Source organism: Calonectris borealis, chromosome Z (assembly GCF_964195595.1).
Source record: "Calonectris borealis chromosome Z, bCalBor7.hap1.2, whole genome shotgun sequence".
Taxonomy (NCBI): Eukaryota; Metazoa; Chordata; class Aves; order Procellariiformes; family Procellariidae; genus Calonectris; species Calonectris borealis.
Genome location: NC_134352.1, coordinates 82,981,560 through 82,998,492, shown reverse-complemented (window position 1 = coordinate 82,998,492; position 16,933 = coordinate 82,981,560). Strand labels below are relative to the sequence as shown.

The following is a 16,933-nucleotide window of genomic DNA, read 5'->3' as shown; positions in this document are numbered from 1 at the left end:
ATTCTCAGTCTTTTTTTATTTTCCCCCCCTTATCTTGAATGTTATCCTGGAAACTGTTGTATCAGGTCTAGCCCTCCCTGGTGTTTGTGCCCTGGGGAATATCTGCTCTGGCTCCGAGAATTTCCAAACCGCCTGGATCCCTTGATGTGAAGGGATAGGAAACAGGGGAACGTGCCCAGCGAGCCCTGGGAGGATGATGATGGGTATTTGGGGAAATGCCTGGTCCCCTCCGGCAGCTGCAGACCTAGCTCACCCACGTCTCTCCCTGTGTGGTTTCTGCCTGACAGCCCTCTATCAGCATTTAATTCTGGTACAAGTTCCCTTTTCCCCCTCCCTGCATGCATCACTTCTCCTTTCCTTCAGCAAGAGGTCAGGGAGGCCAAACCAGACGGATGAGAGAAGTCTCCGGTGTCTGAATCGCCCTTGCTCTTTTCCCCAGGGAGAGCAGGCTGCTCTATCACGTGCCATACGCAAACTTGCCTCAGCTTCATTTCTGCTCGGATGAAACTTGCTGGTGCTTTTCAGAAGGGAGTGGCCATCAACATTTTGCATATTATTAAAATAAAGGCAAAACTTTTTCTAAAAGAGAGTTCCCTCTTCATTTTTTGAGTAGCTGTCACCTCTTTTTTACAGTCAAATGCCGAGTAGATCAGTAAAAATCTAATTTATATGCATGTCATCATATTTTTATATTCCATTCTGGGCTCTGAAGGTCGAGCCGTGCTCATGTGGGCTCAGGCATACCGAAAGGGTTAGCAATTCTTTCATTAGGATTTGTTAATAATTCAGCTGATGTCTGAGTCAGGAAAGAAACCTGTTCCCTCTCCTGTAGGTGCTGCAAGGCCTGCAGAAGTGAAACACATTATTATCAATAAAGAATACAGATGAGGGGCTCTTTGGAGGAAATAAAGTCACCTTTATACGTGCCACCATCCTCTGGTGTGAAAACCAATGTAAAGTTGCTGTAGGTGGACTACTCTTACAGTTAAAATGCTGGGTGAAGACTTAAGAGATAAAAATTTTGTAGCTTAAGAGATGAAAATTTTGTAGCTTTGCCACAATCTTTGGGCATGTCACTTAGAGTAACGCAAGTGCTAACTGAAGTCGGGTGGGATTTAGGCATTTAAATAATTTAAAAACTTTTGAAAAATATAGAATCATAGGATCATAGAATCATTAAGGTTGGAAAAGACCTCTAAGATCATCGAGTCCAGCCATCAACCCAACACCACCATGCCCACTAAACCATGTCCCTAAGCGCCTCATCTACACGTCATCTATACCTCCAGGGATGGTGACTCAACCACTTCCCTGGGCAGCCTGTTCCAAGGCCTGACCACTCTTTCAGTAAAGACATTTCTCCTAATGTCCAATATCTTTACATTGTTCTGAGCATGTTTGCCCCACATGATGCAGCCTGGCTAGAGATACCCGAATGGGCTCCGAGCCAGCCCGTCCTGCAAAAGGCACATCTGGGGTAATTGGTCCAGTCTCAGGAAGGCTCATTAGCTCAGGATGAAGTGATACATGGCTGTATCCATACTCCTCCTTGTTCAGACACGGATCATCTGGAGCTTTTAGGAGCTACCTGGAGCTGCATTGCACCGTATGCAAGTAACAGGAGACTCTTTCTCATTGACAAAAAGAAAGCTGACAGTATTTCCCTGGCTTTAAAATGGTCTTTGAAGCTAGAGTTGTAGGTGTTGGAGAAGTATACTGAAACTACAGAGATGGAGCACATCCCTGGATTACCCTGTTAGTAAAGTATGACATAGAAGAATATAGTTCACCTGGAAAGTGGTGATTTATGGTTTTCCTCATTTTATTTTAAAGGGAAACACAGAATTATATTTCCAAGCAATCTGATTCCAATATGTCATGTAGCAGCTGATTATGTTTGTGCAGAAAAGGATAATATGTCCCGGTCTTCTTTCATACCATCCTGCCCTCTCTACCACCCAGCTGAAAGTGAGAATTACGTTTTTTACCAGGACATCTTTAAAAATTACTTTTTAAACAAAATGTCTTGAACCTTTCTTTGTAGAAAGCCCCTGGTCTCTGTGGATCTGGACAAGTGACATTAAGAATGCAGGGACGGATGCCACCATCTTCTTCCAGATTTATGGAGACAAGGGGAAGTCAGACGAGATGAAGCTGGACAACAATTCAGACAACTTTGAAACTGGACAGATTGATAAGTTCATGGTATGAATCTCGTGCTAGTGATAAATTTGGCATGCTTTTTTTTTCCAGGGCATTAGCTTCAGCCCTGTACAGAAAATCAGCAGCATCAGATCTTTACCTCAATAGATCCTTCTGAAGTGGAGGTGAAGTCGTTCAGATTGGTGGTGATGCAGATGATTTCCCCACTTATGGATATGGCTTCTTTTCTCCAAACAGGGCTTAGGCTGGTGTTCCTGGGTGCTCGGGTGGTGATGACTTCAAGTCATAGTGGTACTAAGTACCACATCATCTCCTCTGGGGCTCCTGAAGCAGGTAGTCTCCCCGTTCAGGCACAGCCCCTCATGTTATAAACTGCTCCACCCATTTAGCCCATGCCTCTCTAAAGCTAATAATTTATCTATTTTTCTCTCAGTGCTTAATTGGCCGTTAGCTATTTACAGGAGAATTAACAGTGGTGTTTCCTCTCCTCGGTGATCTGGTCTTCAGCCTCCTTGGACGTGAGCTTCCATGAATGTTTGGGGCTGAGCTCAACAGCGTGTTGAGTTTGGAGGCTGGGGAGGGTCTTCTTGTGTTTAGGAACAAATATGTTTAGAAGTCGACTGGTCAGAGAAATATTGAGAAACAAAGGATTGATGCATGGCTGTAGCCAAAACATTTACCCCCTTTGCACCAGCAGCCGTAGATGCCTTTGGAAGAAGCGTGGCTGTGCTTTGCAGACCCTGTTTGAGAAAGAGCTGAACCTTGAGAACTGGCCTTAATTCTTGCTGGGAGGAATGGTTTCAAGGAGCTCTCATGATCAAAAGTGTATGGATTCAACTTATATGTTCTCCTCCCCTGAAAAGAGAGGCATCAAGCTATCTTTGAGGAGTAGGGTTTATTACTTTTAAGGAACATCATTTTTTTTTAATTTTAGTTTTTGACTCCTCTCTGATTTGGCTCTTAAAAGATGTTCAGGGTTGTCCTTTGTGTGCATATTTTGCTGACGTACGGAAACGGATAATACACTTCTTTTCCCTTCTATAGATTGAGCTCCCTGATCTGGGCACATTTTATAAACTTCGGATATGGCACGAGAAAAGAAATCCCTTTGCTGGCTGGCATCTGAATAAGGTGAGGGGAGGGCAAGGGAAGGTAGACCTGAAAAGCCAGATTGGTCACAGTCCTGGGCCACCGCGTTCCCCAGCTGGCAGCTGAGTTTTATGTGCAGCGGTCAGAGGTGCCTCCCTTCACAGACGGTGCTGGTGAGGGGTGGAAGTGGAAATCCTGCATGAAAACGGGGTGTGAAGAGAGCACATTGTAGCGTTTGCAAAAATATGTGGGGCGAGAAGGATTCGTTCTGTGTTTTTTGGAGGGAATTCCTTCTCCTTTCTGTCCCTCCCAGTTCAGGCCAGCTATGTACGGGAAACGAGAGCAATGGGAAACGGCAGCTGCCAACAGCCCAGATCGATGGTGAAAAGCACTTTTCCCCATCTGCCAGCGTCAGACCACTGTAGTCCCCCCTCACTGCTGCCAGGGCAGGTTTTCCCCTGCTCTTCAGAAAGCTTCCTACTCTTCGACATCATTACCACACGGAGAGGCAAACCCACTCCTTCTATGATTCTATTGAGGCTGCTCATAACAAAAACCTGATTATGGTAGAGACTTATGGTACAGTCTGCCCTGAAATGCCGACAGCCCCGTTGCAGGAGGTGGACACTTGCAAACTGGAGGAGCCTGTGGAGACTTTGCAGGAGAGAGCAACACTGTGCTGTCTGGGAAATAAAAAGGGTGATCTGCTGAGTCTTCAATCACACATCCTTTGTTCCACCAGCAGCGATTACCGTGCTGTTAGCCCTCACCTGGGTCCGCAAGGCAGCAAGTTCATCTCTGAGCTTCACCCATATTCCTGCAGAGCTTGGAAGACATTCTCTGCACTTAACAAAACAAATACTTTGCTGTGCAGCCCTAAATAACTGTGATGATAAATCACAATTTACCGCTGCGAGATTTTTCTCGCGTGCCTCTAATGTGCTTTGACAGATTCTGCCCTCCTGCAATTGCCAGTGAGCTGCGAAAGCATACGCAGCCAAACACCTCTCCCGTGGGGAGAGAGCATCCAGTCCTACTGCTGTGTTCACCATATGGTGGGAGAAGGTGTCTGGCTGTGGTCTTTATCAAAAAGAAAGTTCTGATCAGACTTTGGGCCCCTGCAATCATCTCTACTAGGTTGTTCACAGAAGATGAGCAAGAACGCTTAGACCTTCCATAGCTATACATTTCCCTGGGGTATCCTCTTTTCCTCCACAGAAATTGTGGTCAGGGAGGACAAGAGGGATCTGACAGTGCATCTAGGATTCACTTTGGACCAAACTGTCTAAGCAAACCTGGTGAAGATGCATGAAATCAATCTGCCCTTATACAGCCAGTCTGAGGTTTTCTGGATGCATCAGGTTCATGGCACATGAATCCCACCACTGGTGCACCCATTTCAGCATCTAGGAACTCAGATGATGCCTCAACGACGGTCTGTTCCAGTCCTCACACATTTCATGCCAGGCTTGCTTCATGTCAGGGCAGGTTTCCTTTTTCTATTACAAGAACAGCCATGCCGTCAGGCCAAAAGTCCATCTAGCCCAACATCCTCTCTCCTGTGTCACATAAGTGCACAATTAGAGAACAGTAAGAAAAGGACAAGGATTTATGATACTTTCCCCTAATATTCCTCCAGCTTTCAACTATTTCCAGTCGGAGACTTCCTGAACAGATCTACTAAATAGGAAGCATTTAGTAGGTTTCTCTTCCATTTATTTGTTTAAAAGTTCCAGTTTCCCCTTGAACAATTAAACTTTTAGCGACCATGATGGCGTTTGGCAAGGACTTCACAGGTTGATTGTGTCCTTTTGTTTGCTTTGAACTTTGCTCTACAAGCATCATTTGATGCCCTGTATTTCTTCCAGTAGAAGGGTGAATAGTTGACCCCCCTCTGCCTTCTCTATGCCACCTGTGATTTTGTAGACCTTCATCACATCCTCCCTTCACCCGCTTCTCCAGCCATCTGCAGAGCCCCACCTTATTTGCTCATTACTCCTTTGGAAGCTACTGCAGATCTTTGATCATTCTTGTTGCCATTTTCTGGGTGTTTTCTAAATGTGCCATGCACTGGTTTGGAGCTGCGGGGACCAGCAGTGCAAGCGCCATCCATGATTTGCTCTGTGGATTTATACAGTGGCATACGATGAGCAATTACTAAGAACCACGGTATCCATCAAAACTTTCACAACACCGTGGAGCGATTGGAGAAAGGAGGAATGAAAAGCCATCAGCTCTGACGGTCTTTGCTCCGTGCATCGCTGCGGTGTGCGAATCCGAATGACGGTCTGGTTATTAATGTGTGTTATTTCTCTGCTGCTACCTACTCTTGCTTCTCAGGCAAGAAACCTGTCAGGAGCTTGTTGCTTTTTTGTCTTTAAACCTCTGAACTCACGCTGTGTTTTGGTTTAATGAAGGTAACTCTGTTGAAAACGCTGACAAAAGAAAAATACTCATTCAACTGCGGCCGCTGGCTAGATATAAATGAAGAGGACAATGAGATCGTGCGGGAGCTCCCTGCGGAGGGATCTCTAGTGACTGAAGTCATGCCAGGTGAGAGCCACGGGCTCTGTGCAGGGGCTCGCTTAGGACCTGAATAGAAAGAAACCCTCTTTGTGTAAGGGATGCACAGGCAGGCCGATGCAATTCAATTATCTTCTCTTTCTGGCACTTTCTCTCTGCAGTATTTTCTGTGTGCATCATTAGCTGCATGAAGCCTCAGAAATCCCAGGCTCTTATTCTGAGCAGATTTCTCTGTGGCGGGAGATGGGAGAGATCTGGCCACAGCACAATTGTTTCCAGAGCTATTTTTTTTTTTTTTTCCAAACTTGTATTGTTTCCAGTCTCCCTCAAAATGTGAAATGCCAGGTTTGAAGGAATGTTCATGGAAAGCAAGCTTAGCTGAAATGCAATCTAAAATTTAACAATCACTTTTGGGCTTTAAAGTTTTATTTAATTACATGCACATTTATGCAAGTGTATGTATAAATGTATAGGAAGTTGCACAGAACAGTTGTGCAAGAGCATAGGCACCTTTTAGTACGTGTGAGCAATCTGAACTATTTATTGGGTTAACTATGCTTGAACTGGAGATTTAATTAAGGAAAGCTGCAGAACTTTGCATTGGCTTCCTGAAGTGGCCACTTCTGCCTTGACCTTGTGTCACAAGAACTAAAATGTACTTGGAGGGAGAATTTTGGAGAGCAGAATATCTCAAGGTGGCCATTGGGATTTCTCTGATTTCCATCAAAGCACTCAATGGGGCCCCACACTCTGTAGACCACGAGTCCCCTGTTTTCTGAAATTTCCGATGAACTCGGTGATCTGTATGCAGCTGAGCAGTTCCTCAGAAGAGGAAGAGTAATTGTAATTGCAGATGTTATTAAAATGTAAATAAACCTGGTTTTGAAATGTATTTTTAATCAACTGCGGAGAGGGCTGCTTGAGTTCAAATACAGGCACTTCCCCGTGAGGAGCAGTTGTGCCGAGCAGAGGCGAGATGCAGCACCCGTGTATTGGGCTTGCAGGCGGGTTTTGGGGGGAGGGTGGGAGCATTGGTTCTTGTCTCTTCCCGATGCTGGAGAAAAAGATCTCTCTCTCTTGAAGGTTGGTCTGTGGGCTGGTTCTTCGTTGTGAAATTTCTTCTGGAAATCCTTCACCCAATGGGATGGGAGGGCAGAGATGAGGGCAGGGTGGGGGGAGGAAGGTAGCAGCTCAAAATCCATCCAACAAAATCCTAAATAAAGATCTCAAAGGTGACAAAGAGGCAAGACACAATCTGACCTCCTGCACTATGAGGATCCCAAGGACATGGGGCCAACTGGGCTTGTCCTGCCCCATAAAGCCAAGATGAAGAGCCCATTCCTCAGGTCCCTGAGCACTCGACCCTTTTTAACTTTTTTTGTCTGCCTGCCATGCCCCTGGATGCTGAAAACGATGTTTTCCCCAAACACGTTGTTACAAGGCCTCCTATCACCAGGACCCTCTCGGGAAGGGAGGAGGGCCCCGAGGCAGCTATGCACTCCAATTCCTGAGGTTTTGCCTGAAAGGGACAGCATTTCTGTGTCCTTCTTTGGAGGGGTTTTATGGGTTTTCTTAACATTGCAGGCCTTCCTATTTTGTTTTTTTTTTTTTTCCTAGTGATCATATGGAAGTGTAAAAGTCAATACATCAGCAGAAGTACTAACTGGAAGTATGAGCACTTAAAATTAATTGCAAGTCTGTGGAAAATGCAGTAAATTTAAATGACAATTAATCGTGTTGCTGAAATTGTTTTATTAATTTATGTCTCCACAGTGATAAAATACCGGGTGACGGTTTGCACCGGGACGGTAAGTGGGAGCGGCACAGATGCCAACGTCTTTGTCTGCCTCATCGGCGACCAGGGAGACACGGGAGAGCGCGTTCTCTACAACTGCATCAACACTGTCAATAAATTTGAAAAAGGCAACGTAAGTTCACACGGCAGCTTCTTAAGACGGGTTTTAATGTGTGTGTAGGTTTTTTTCCGAGATGTGTATTTGTGAACTTGGCTGATTTCCTTGCCAGTTTGGGCTAGGGCAATAGGGAGAAATAAATCATGTCCACAGAGCATCGTAACAGGTTGCAGTTGGAGGGAGGTTTAGGTCAGGGGCAGTGTGCCCTTGCTTGACATCGCTATGTTCATAAAAGAGTCTCCTGGTTTGCTCCCCAACTAAGTACCGACTGTGGAAATTGCATCTTCAGATTGGGGAAGGCTTCCAGGACATCTGTCAATCTTCCAAGAACAAGAGGGAGCCTTTCCTCCTCCATCTAATATGGCAAAACTTTGGCTTCTGGGGCAAAGGAAGAAAAAGCATCTTATTTAATGTGAAAATCAGAACCGAAAGCCTAATGTGTTTCCTTTATATTTCCTGCAGTCTCCCTTCAACCATGCCACACTCAATTTTTGTGTCTTATTTTCAATCTGGTTCTCAACACTGGTTTTCAACATGTTTTTGTATGCCTGTGTCCTGAATGGAGAGGGGTGGAAATGACCTGAACTGAAGACAGAGCTTGTTCCCTGGAAAGCTGGAGATAATGAAGAGTCAAACTGTAGTTAAAGCCCTTGCAGCATTAACAAGCAACTAGTGTGCTGATCTGATCTATGGGGTCAACCTACTTAATATGTATTCAATTATGAGGCACATTTTGGATCTCTACGGTCCAACTTAGACTGGTAAAATATAATCAGTATCTCCTGGAGGAGATTTTGAGAATCTGATCGCAGAACTTTGCAGATTGAAGATTTGGAATGAAAGAAAATGCGGATAAATGGAGGTCATGTTTTCAAAATTGATCATTGAATTTAGGCTTATGAAATATGCATTAACATATTGGATTTGCCTTTGAGTGTCCAGAATTTCCAATTCTTCACTGAAATAACTGACTTTTTAGACTTTAAAAGAACTTTCATCTTGTGCCTGTAAGACCTGTCTGTGGAAACACGTGTCATTTACATAGTGTGAAAGTTTGTTCTGCTTCTAAACGATACAAAGGTTTGCAGACGTGGACATTGCAAACATCATATTTTTGCCTATGCACTTACATTTTTTATTTTTAAAAGGTAGGTCCAAGCTGTAAAGGACAGCATTTTGGCATTTGGCAGCTTTGTCAAAATGGTAGCAAAATGAGCTATGTTTTAGTGGTAGTTTGAACACTGTTTCAATGGAGTTCTAAAGAAAGATGCTTGGTGTACAGAAGATACAAATATTTTAAACACAGATGATGACTATTTTATTTTTACTCCCAAAAATGAGTGATAGGGTAACTTGCATGAAGGGACAAAAAAAAAAAAGGAAAAATAATTTTGGAAATCAATTCATGTGATTAATAGTATCCAGATGATATAAACCAAGCTGGAATCTGCTAATGGAAAACCGCTTGCTTAGCATGAGGAGCTGAAAGCTGGTGAATGAATTGGAAGCTATTTAAAGATTGATCCTGACAAAGTTAGAGCTCGTATATTCAAGAGACTGAATGAGTATATTTACACTGATTAACTCAGATACCCTGCTAAAAAGAAATGTAGCTAAGTCAATGCGGTCTCTAATCTACAGCCACTTAAACCAATAGTAGCTTGATTACCAATTTAACTTGAAAAGTTTGCTTGCAGATGCAAACTAGCAGCCTGTATAGAAGGTAAAATTTTAAGATGCCTCTAAATTAGGTGTTTGCCCTGCTGTGGTTCCAGTTAGTTACTTACTCATTAATTTATATCAGCCTTTAATAAGTAAGATGAACATCAGGTCTAATGAATTAGACTTCATTGACTTAGACAGACTCAGTGAGGTTTTGACACCTGAAATCCCCAATTCAGCAGTTTTGAGTATGTAAGTAACACTTGTTCATGTACGTAAGCCCAGCATTTAAAACAGTGTTAATATGTTCAGTTATCTTTACCTTAAAGGTCAGTTTGGAGTCCTGGATGATGGAAAAATTATGATTGTTTTAATAAATTTAAATATTTAAACAAATATTGCCTCGCCACCACGCCTTCTGGGAGCTAGCTGGATATGTGCTACCACCATATGTGCTTCAGGGGCTTTTGGGAGATGAGGAGCGAACGAGTCGCAGTGTTTGGTTAGCTTTCTCTTGCCTAGCGAGGCATCTCAGCCAGATGGTAACCACAGCAGTCATGTCTGTTTGTTGGACTATATGCTTCAGATATGCTGTGTGTTTACACACAGTATTTACCATACGTGTGTGTGCGTCTGTACATGTACCATAGATACTTGTCTGGCCTGATTCCCAGTGGAGTAACTCACTTTTTTAATACATCTCCCTTCCTTCAGCCATCGGGAACTGCTGCTCCCAGTACGCTCTTGGGTAACAGAGCTCTGGTTTTGAGGGGCCATCACTTGGGCTAATCTGTAGGTTGGTGATTTGAGCTCTTCCAGGAAAAAAAAAAGAAAAAAAGACATAAAGTTCGTGTCTCTTGTAGGGTATTAAGGGTATTTAGCTGCTGGGTTAGGTTCACACCAACCTCTGAACACAACTCATGGAGCAGCTGGAAATATCCCTGTGCAGCCATGCCCAATGCTTGGGGTTAAATTGGGCTCAGTAGTCCACGTTGTCTGAATTTAACGTCTTTGAACTGTACCTCTAAATACCTCTGTGGATTTGGCCTGAAGTGACCTGCCCCAGGTTTCCCAGAAAGCTGATATCTGAGCAGGGGTTTGAACTTGGATTTCCTGCTTCTCTGTATGAACTTCTTAATAATCAGGTTACTTTTCTTTTTTACAGTTGTGGAGGGCATGCGATGATGTGGGAGATTTAAAATGCTGGCAGATCATATATTTGTAAATCTAATGTTATACATCTAGTACAAATATTCAAGCTTTCATTCTTTGGTAAATTAATTCCTACTTTCTCCTCCATCTTGTGAAGAATTATCTTGCAACATGCTGATGATGTTAGTTTGATTGCAATAATAAATTTGGGTTGTTTGTTTTTAAGGAGAAATGTTGCCTTACTTTTTTTCTTTTCCTTCTCAAAGGCTGATGAATTCTTCGTTGAAGCAGTGACGCTGAAGCAGGTGAGGAGGGTGAGGATAGGGCATGATGGCAAAGGAGGAAGCAGTGGCTGGTACCTTGCCAAAGTGATAGTGAGGGAAGAAGGACAGCCAGAAAGTGAGGCTGTGGAATTCCCCTGCTACAGGTACTGGAAACAACGTTTGCAAATTATGCCTTCATCTATGCATTTGCCAGACTTTGAAGAGCCTAGCTGTTCTTCCAAGACTGGAATTTTCTGAACACAGCTTAATCCTATTTATTCATTCATTTATTTTTGCTAAGCCTGAAAGCAAAGAGTGTGGATTGGGAGGTTTAAGATACGGTTAACTCCCCTTGCCACAGCAATCTGAATTGTGAACTTCTCAGGAATTAACTCAGTAATAGAGAATTTCCAAAAGGTAAAATGCAACCTTCCAGTACCACATCCAGTGTCGCTGCAATTGCCTGCTGCAGAAACACGCTCTGCAATCCACTGCAATCTGCTAGTTTTATTGCATGTGTAGGACGAGGTTCTGGTCCCTCACATGCACATCCCATCTTTCCAGGAGCAATGGGATGCTATTTTTGTGTTGGGAGAATGCAAAATTGTTATGCTGCCAACTTGAGAGCTCCTTGCATGAAGGGAAATGCATATCACGCAGACAATAGTGGTAGAGCAGAGGGCTGTAACTTACCCCTATGGCTGGGTTATAAATGTATTCTTCTCTTTCCTAGACAATCAAGTGGCCAAAAGAAATGTGCTGTGCTGAGGCTACCCATGGGGAAAGAGAGGCACCATCTGTCCCGGCACTAACTAGGGTCTGCCTCAGCATTACAGCACAAACCAGAGAGAACTGGGTGAAAACATAAGAGACTAACTTCAGCGTAGTTCAGTGTCCCTCTCAGGATGTTCACCCTGTAAGGTGGAAGTCCACTGAGCTCCACTTAACAACATCAAGTACCCGTTATAGAAAGTCACCTTCTGGGGGACAAGGGGAATTGTAAAAAGCAAACGCAATTCTTTTTAAATTGCAAACAAAGGTAAAACCGCTAAGCTGGTTACTTGTCTCTTGTCACTGTAAATCAGAAAGAACTCCGCTATAACGAGTGGAGTCAGCCAAATACAAAACGGGAGCCAGCCCCAGCCTCTCTGCGTTGCTAAAGCCACGTCACATCAGAGAGCAAACTCACCGGGGAGACAGCACGGAGCAGCAGATGCAATGTCATCTTGGTTGTGAAAAGCAAGCCAGCCTCTCCCTTTTCAAAGAACAAACCACCATGTTGTCATTGCTGCCTTTTGATACATATTGAACAACCATATGTTTTACTGAGTTAAGCAGGCAAGCGAGACAGGTTTTCACTTGGACGTGAAGTGTCCACGTGAAGAGCTGTTTTGCTCAGACTCCTCAGAGATATTTCGGTGTCTAACTGCACTATGCAGCTGGCTCATTTTAAAGATTTCCTTTTGAATTGTCTCCTTACTTGACTGTATAACTGGGTGTCTTCCCTCAGCTTGGAGTGATGACCCCCTTCCCCTGAGGTTTACACCTGGGGGTCAGAAGCATCAGAGTCCACGGGGCTTCCCCTCAGACCAGGGACTGAAAAAGGAGGGAGAAAACCCCCCAAGACCTTATCCCCAAAATATTAATGGGATGCGTTCAGACTTCAAGTCACAAGTGATGGAATTCCACTCTTCTTGCCTTTCTTAATGTCTCTTTTTTCCAAGTGGTATCAGTGTTGTTCGTGCAGCTTTGTTTGCTGTCCTTGCACCAGCATTATCTCTTCCTCTCAGATTGAGAAGGTAACATGACTGATCACCTCCAAACACAGGGACAGCTGCTCCCTCTCACTATCTTTGGTGCCTGTGTCTCTCGAGAGACTGGGGCATCATCGCAGTATACGGGTGTCGTCATGGAGTCTGGAGATATCTGAGGGCGAAGGTGCTCACCCACTGCATCCTCCATGTGAGGGACAAACGTCTCCATGACCTGCAGCGTTTGGATGTTCCCCTCCAGTCCTGTAGGCCAAGGACAGCTTATGTCCTCGCTGCTTGGGCAGGTGCTCAGGGAGGCCTGCTTCAGCTGCTTCTTCAGAGCCAAGGTGTGGAAGAAGACTTGGCCAAGAAGAAGAGCGTCTTCTTTTAGTGAACGAATGCGAGCGAGATTAGTTAGTGACTCCATCCGGGGGACACCAGGGAAGCTTCCATTTCTGCTTGGCCAGTCTGTGGCCAGCCAGTGGACATGCTGATGTTCTCATTGCCTTCATCTCCAAGACCTGATTAACTTCCACTCTTCTACACAGCACAATTGCATGGTCTGGAGAAAACAACTGCTGCTGCTGTGTCCTTATTGAAAGCTACTCCATTGGCTTTCTGCCGCTTAAGCTGCTGCTGTGAGACAGCTAGAGGACAAAATGCCTTCCAGCAGAAACACATCGCACCTGAGCAGAAAGCTTCACAGGCTTCTCACCTGTAAAAACTAGGCTGTACCAACATGTGGAGAGCAGATATTATAGCAAAGAGCTGGCTGACCAGCTTCCACTACAGCTAATGTCTGTAGGAGATCTTTATAGATCTTCATTGCATATAACTCATTGAAGTCTCTGTTCTTGTTATTTACATATTCATATACATGGCTATGTTTTGCCTTTTAATTTGAAAGCTTTTTTATGACTTTATATGAACATCTATTACCTAATAGTCACAAGAGCTTTATGAGAAGAACTGTCTTAGTTGTACAAGGCAGCCAGCAGAGATAAAGAGAAGCTAAGTGGATTAATTGTGACTTTGTGTCAGATTCAGGAAGAGCATCGAGAAATAATGACTCCCAGGCCTGTGCTTTCAACTCTTAAAACAGTTGGCTGTAAAGGGAAAAGCTTGTAGCTCTTCTTAGATTCAGTGATTTTTAAACCGGTCATTTGATCTGTGCTTGCAAGAAGTCAATGCAAGTAACTTTTCCAAGCGTTATTTGCAGAATTACTAGTACACCGCTTGTATGCATTGCAGTATTATACCTCCCTTACGACCACACAACATTATGATATCCATGCTTTTAGGGACTGAACGCTGAATCATTCAGTGGCACAACTGAAAAATTTATACCTTACCATACTTGATGTGGTTTAGGTATTGTGATTGTGAATACCACTAGAAAGTTCAAAATTAAGGAGTTCAACTTTCGCCCCAGAACTGGAGCCAAAGCTTTTTGAAGCTCAGAACTGAGTTCTTCAGATTTCATTTTCTCCTCAAAGCTCTGTGGAGGTCCAGGAATGGACTAGCTGACATTCTCTAAAATAGCCTATTTTTCATAATATTTATATCCCAGACAGAAATGAATTTTCAATCAGGCAAAGTCGTGAGTTCGTGATAGGATAGAATTTTATATGCTATAAATCATTACAGCTCCACTGAAATCTTCAATGATACTTCCTAATGTTTTTTTCTAAGCATATGGACTGCACCATCCTAATTTTTCTCCAGCAGAAGCATAAGGGAACATCATTAATTCTCTGAAGAACAACAGACAGACCATGAATGGGATGATGCACTAGGAGGCTCCTGTGAAAGAACATTTATTCAATCAAATGCCAAAAGTGTTCATTATACAAAGGATCCAGAGAAACCTCCTTTTGTTGCCTAAAAATAGACTGAAATGTCTATCTATTTTACACATATTTTTATATATAGGTTATATTTAAAGACACACACAAATACATATGTATCTCTGAATCTAATGGATGTGCTAGTCATTCTAACTGCACGCAGGCTATCATCTACTGGATTTCAAATGTTATATATGATGTCATACCGTATTTTTTTCCAGTGCTTCCCTGACTCTCTGATCCTCTAGAAATTCTCTCTGAAGTGGCTTTCATGTCGTATTTGTGTCTGCTTTGGGTTATTGGACATACAATATCTCTTTAGAACTAAGTATATGATACAGGACACGACTACACGCTTGCAAAACCCAGTGGCGTGTGAATTACGTGGACTGAAATCGTATGGAAGCTCCGGTAAAATAAAAGATTTTGACAGGTCTTTTGTACTAGGAATATGATGGCGCTATACTGAAAATTTCTATTTTCTGCAGCCTGATGTGTTTATAATGTGCCAATCCATTCCTGTTCAGTATAAGACTATAAACCCCTGGTTGCAATCTGCTGCTCGGTGATTATTGGAATTACATTGAAGTAAAATTAGGATATTGCAGCATATGTGCTGAAGGGAAGGAACACAAGGACGTTGCTCATCCAAATATTTCCTCTGTCAGTAGTTAAAGTCATCTTCTTGAGAAAATAGTGCTTCTGCCACTTCTGGCTATTCTCTTGGCTGAAACAAAATAAGGAGCCTTAGTCCACTGCTGCTGATAAACCTCCCTCTTCCTCTTCCAGTCCAAGACATACTCCTCTTGCCATCAGGAGCTACCAACATTGGTAGAGGGAATTTCTTTATCTAGGGGTGTGTCCTCTTTTTTGGGATTAATTTTTCTTGTCCATCCTCACTGCTGAAGCAGTTAGCATTTTCCATGCTGCACAGAGAGATCTGTTTCTTATGGGATGTATTTTCATCCTGCCACCTTGGCGCAGAAGCGGTTCACCCAGATTCATCCCACGATTCCCTAAAACCTCAGCAATGGCAAAAGTGACAGAAAACAACAGTATGTACACTGGCAGCATAAACAGCAGCTTGCAGGACACAAAAAACAGCAGCAGGAGAGCAGAAATGTGTCTACCTTGTGAGCTTCTGCCTTCCTGAAGGCTGTGCTGAATTCAGTGGTCCTGGGGTGGTGGAGTTCAGGCTCGAATTTTGTGGGTCCTCCCAGTTAACATCCATGTACGCAGAAGCATCTTGACTTTTGGGATGATGTGATCCCCTAGCCATTGGATACCTGTCCAAGGACGTGAATCCTCAGCCAGCATCAAGAACTACATGATACAAAGGTATTAAGGACCAGTTCCAACAGGTAAAAAAATCCCCCAACCCCAAAACATCAATAAAGGCTTCCTTTCTTAAGACAACATGATGTCTTGGCATGCTCCTCTTCTGCCCCTCTTGCACTCCACCCTTGCTCAGTTCTTGACACCAATTTCATGGTCTTCCCCACAGATCTTTCTGCTCCTCTATCCCCACTACAACTCTCAGCCTCCACTGAGGCACAACACCGCACCTGATGCCCTCACACGGTGTTTGTGTGATCATCATATGTTCACGTGTTCGTCGCCGTCATGCTGACCCCCTTAGCTTTTAGCCCTTTTCCAGCCACCTGCAGATGGCCACCTGCTTTACAGAGTGAAAGGGAAGAATACGGGGTAGACTGTATACCCGACAACCCACCAAAGCTTAGAGGGGAGCTGCGAGTGGAGATGTGTGTCTTTGTGGTGGGGCTGCATGCACCTTTTTTGCATGGGGACTTTGCTGCTAGTGCTTCTGGGACCGGCAGGCTCTTGCTCATGTTTGGATTTCTCTCCCAGTGCTGGGTTTCTGCATGGTTTCTTTGTGCTTATTGTTTTCTTGTGCGTGGGAAGGGAGAGGAGACTAAAAAGATAACCTTCCTTGATCCGGTTCTCAGTGGGCATTGTTTCATGTCCCCAAATTCCTGTTATGAGGGTCGTTTGCTGGTTTCCATGTGTGTTGCCTCATCAGCATAATCAAAGGTGGAAACTTAAATGAGAAGTGAGCTCCCCTCCTTTTTGGTGTGAGGGTCAGCCAAGGAGAACGCGCGTGGCACGGGGACGTCGCGGGAAGCTTGCAGTACATCTGCGCCGCATGTGTCTGTGCAGAAGCAGGTCTTCTGTAATCTGGTGTCATTCACATAGTTGTGTGGCCGCCTTTAAAAAGAAACAGTTTCTGGGGATTTGTTTTTCTCTTTCTAGTTCTGGGAATTATTATAGCAATTTAAATACCCTGCGTGACCTGCCAGAGCTTAATCACTTGTCCTTTGTTCACCCCCGCTGGTTCTAAGCAGTATTTTTAACTGCAAAAGATGCTGCTGCAGATAGCTGTGTACCTGGGAACAACGGGCTTTCTGGGAACTGCGCCTGCTCTCACGACGTGATGTTCGGGGACTGAAATGGCCCCAGTGCACCGCTGTGGGAAACCTGAGCTTAAGCAGATGCCTACAGGAATATCTTGAGTGCTGCAGCAGTCTGGGTTTGAAGTGGAAAGTGAGAAA

At 44.0% G+C, this 16,933-nt stretch overlaps 1 protein-coding gene across 1 annotated transcript in view; it reads left to right on the top strand.

Annotated features, from left to right (window-relative positions):
* Positions 1–5,891, top strand: part of LOC142075841 (lipoxygenase homology domain-containing protein 1-like) — a 56,282-nt gene extending 50,391 nt beyond the window's left edge. The window contains exons 10-12 of the mRNA XM_075137824.1: positions 2,045–2,205; positions 3,208–3,294; positions 5,670–5,891. Of these exons, the coding sequence (XP_074993925.1) occupies positions 2,045–2,205; positions 3,208–3,294; positions 5,670–5,852 (431 nt within the window). The 3' untranslated portion in view covers positions 5,853–5,891. The remainder of the gene's footprint in view (positions 1–2,044; positions 2,206–3,207; positions 3,295–5,669) is intronic.
* Positions 5,892–16,933: the final 11,042 nt, after the last annotated feature.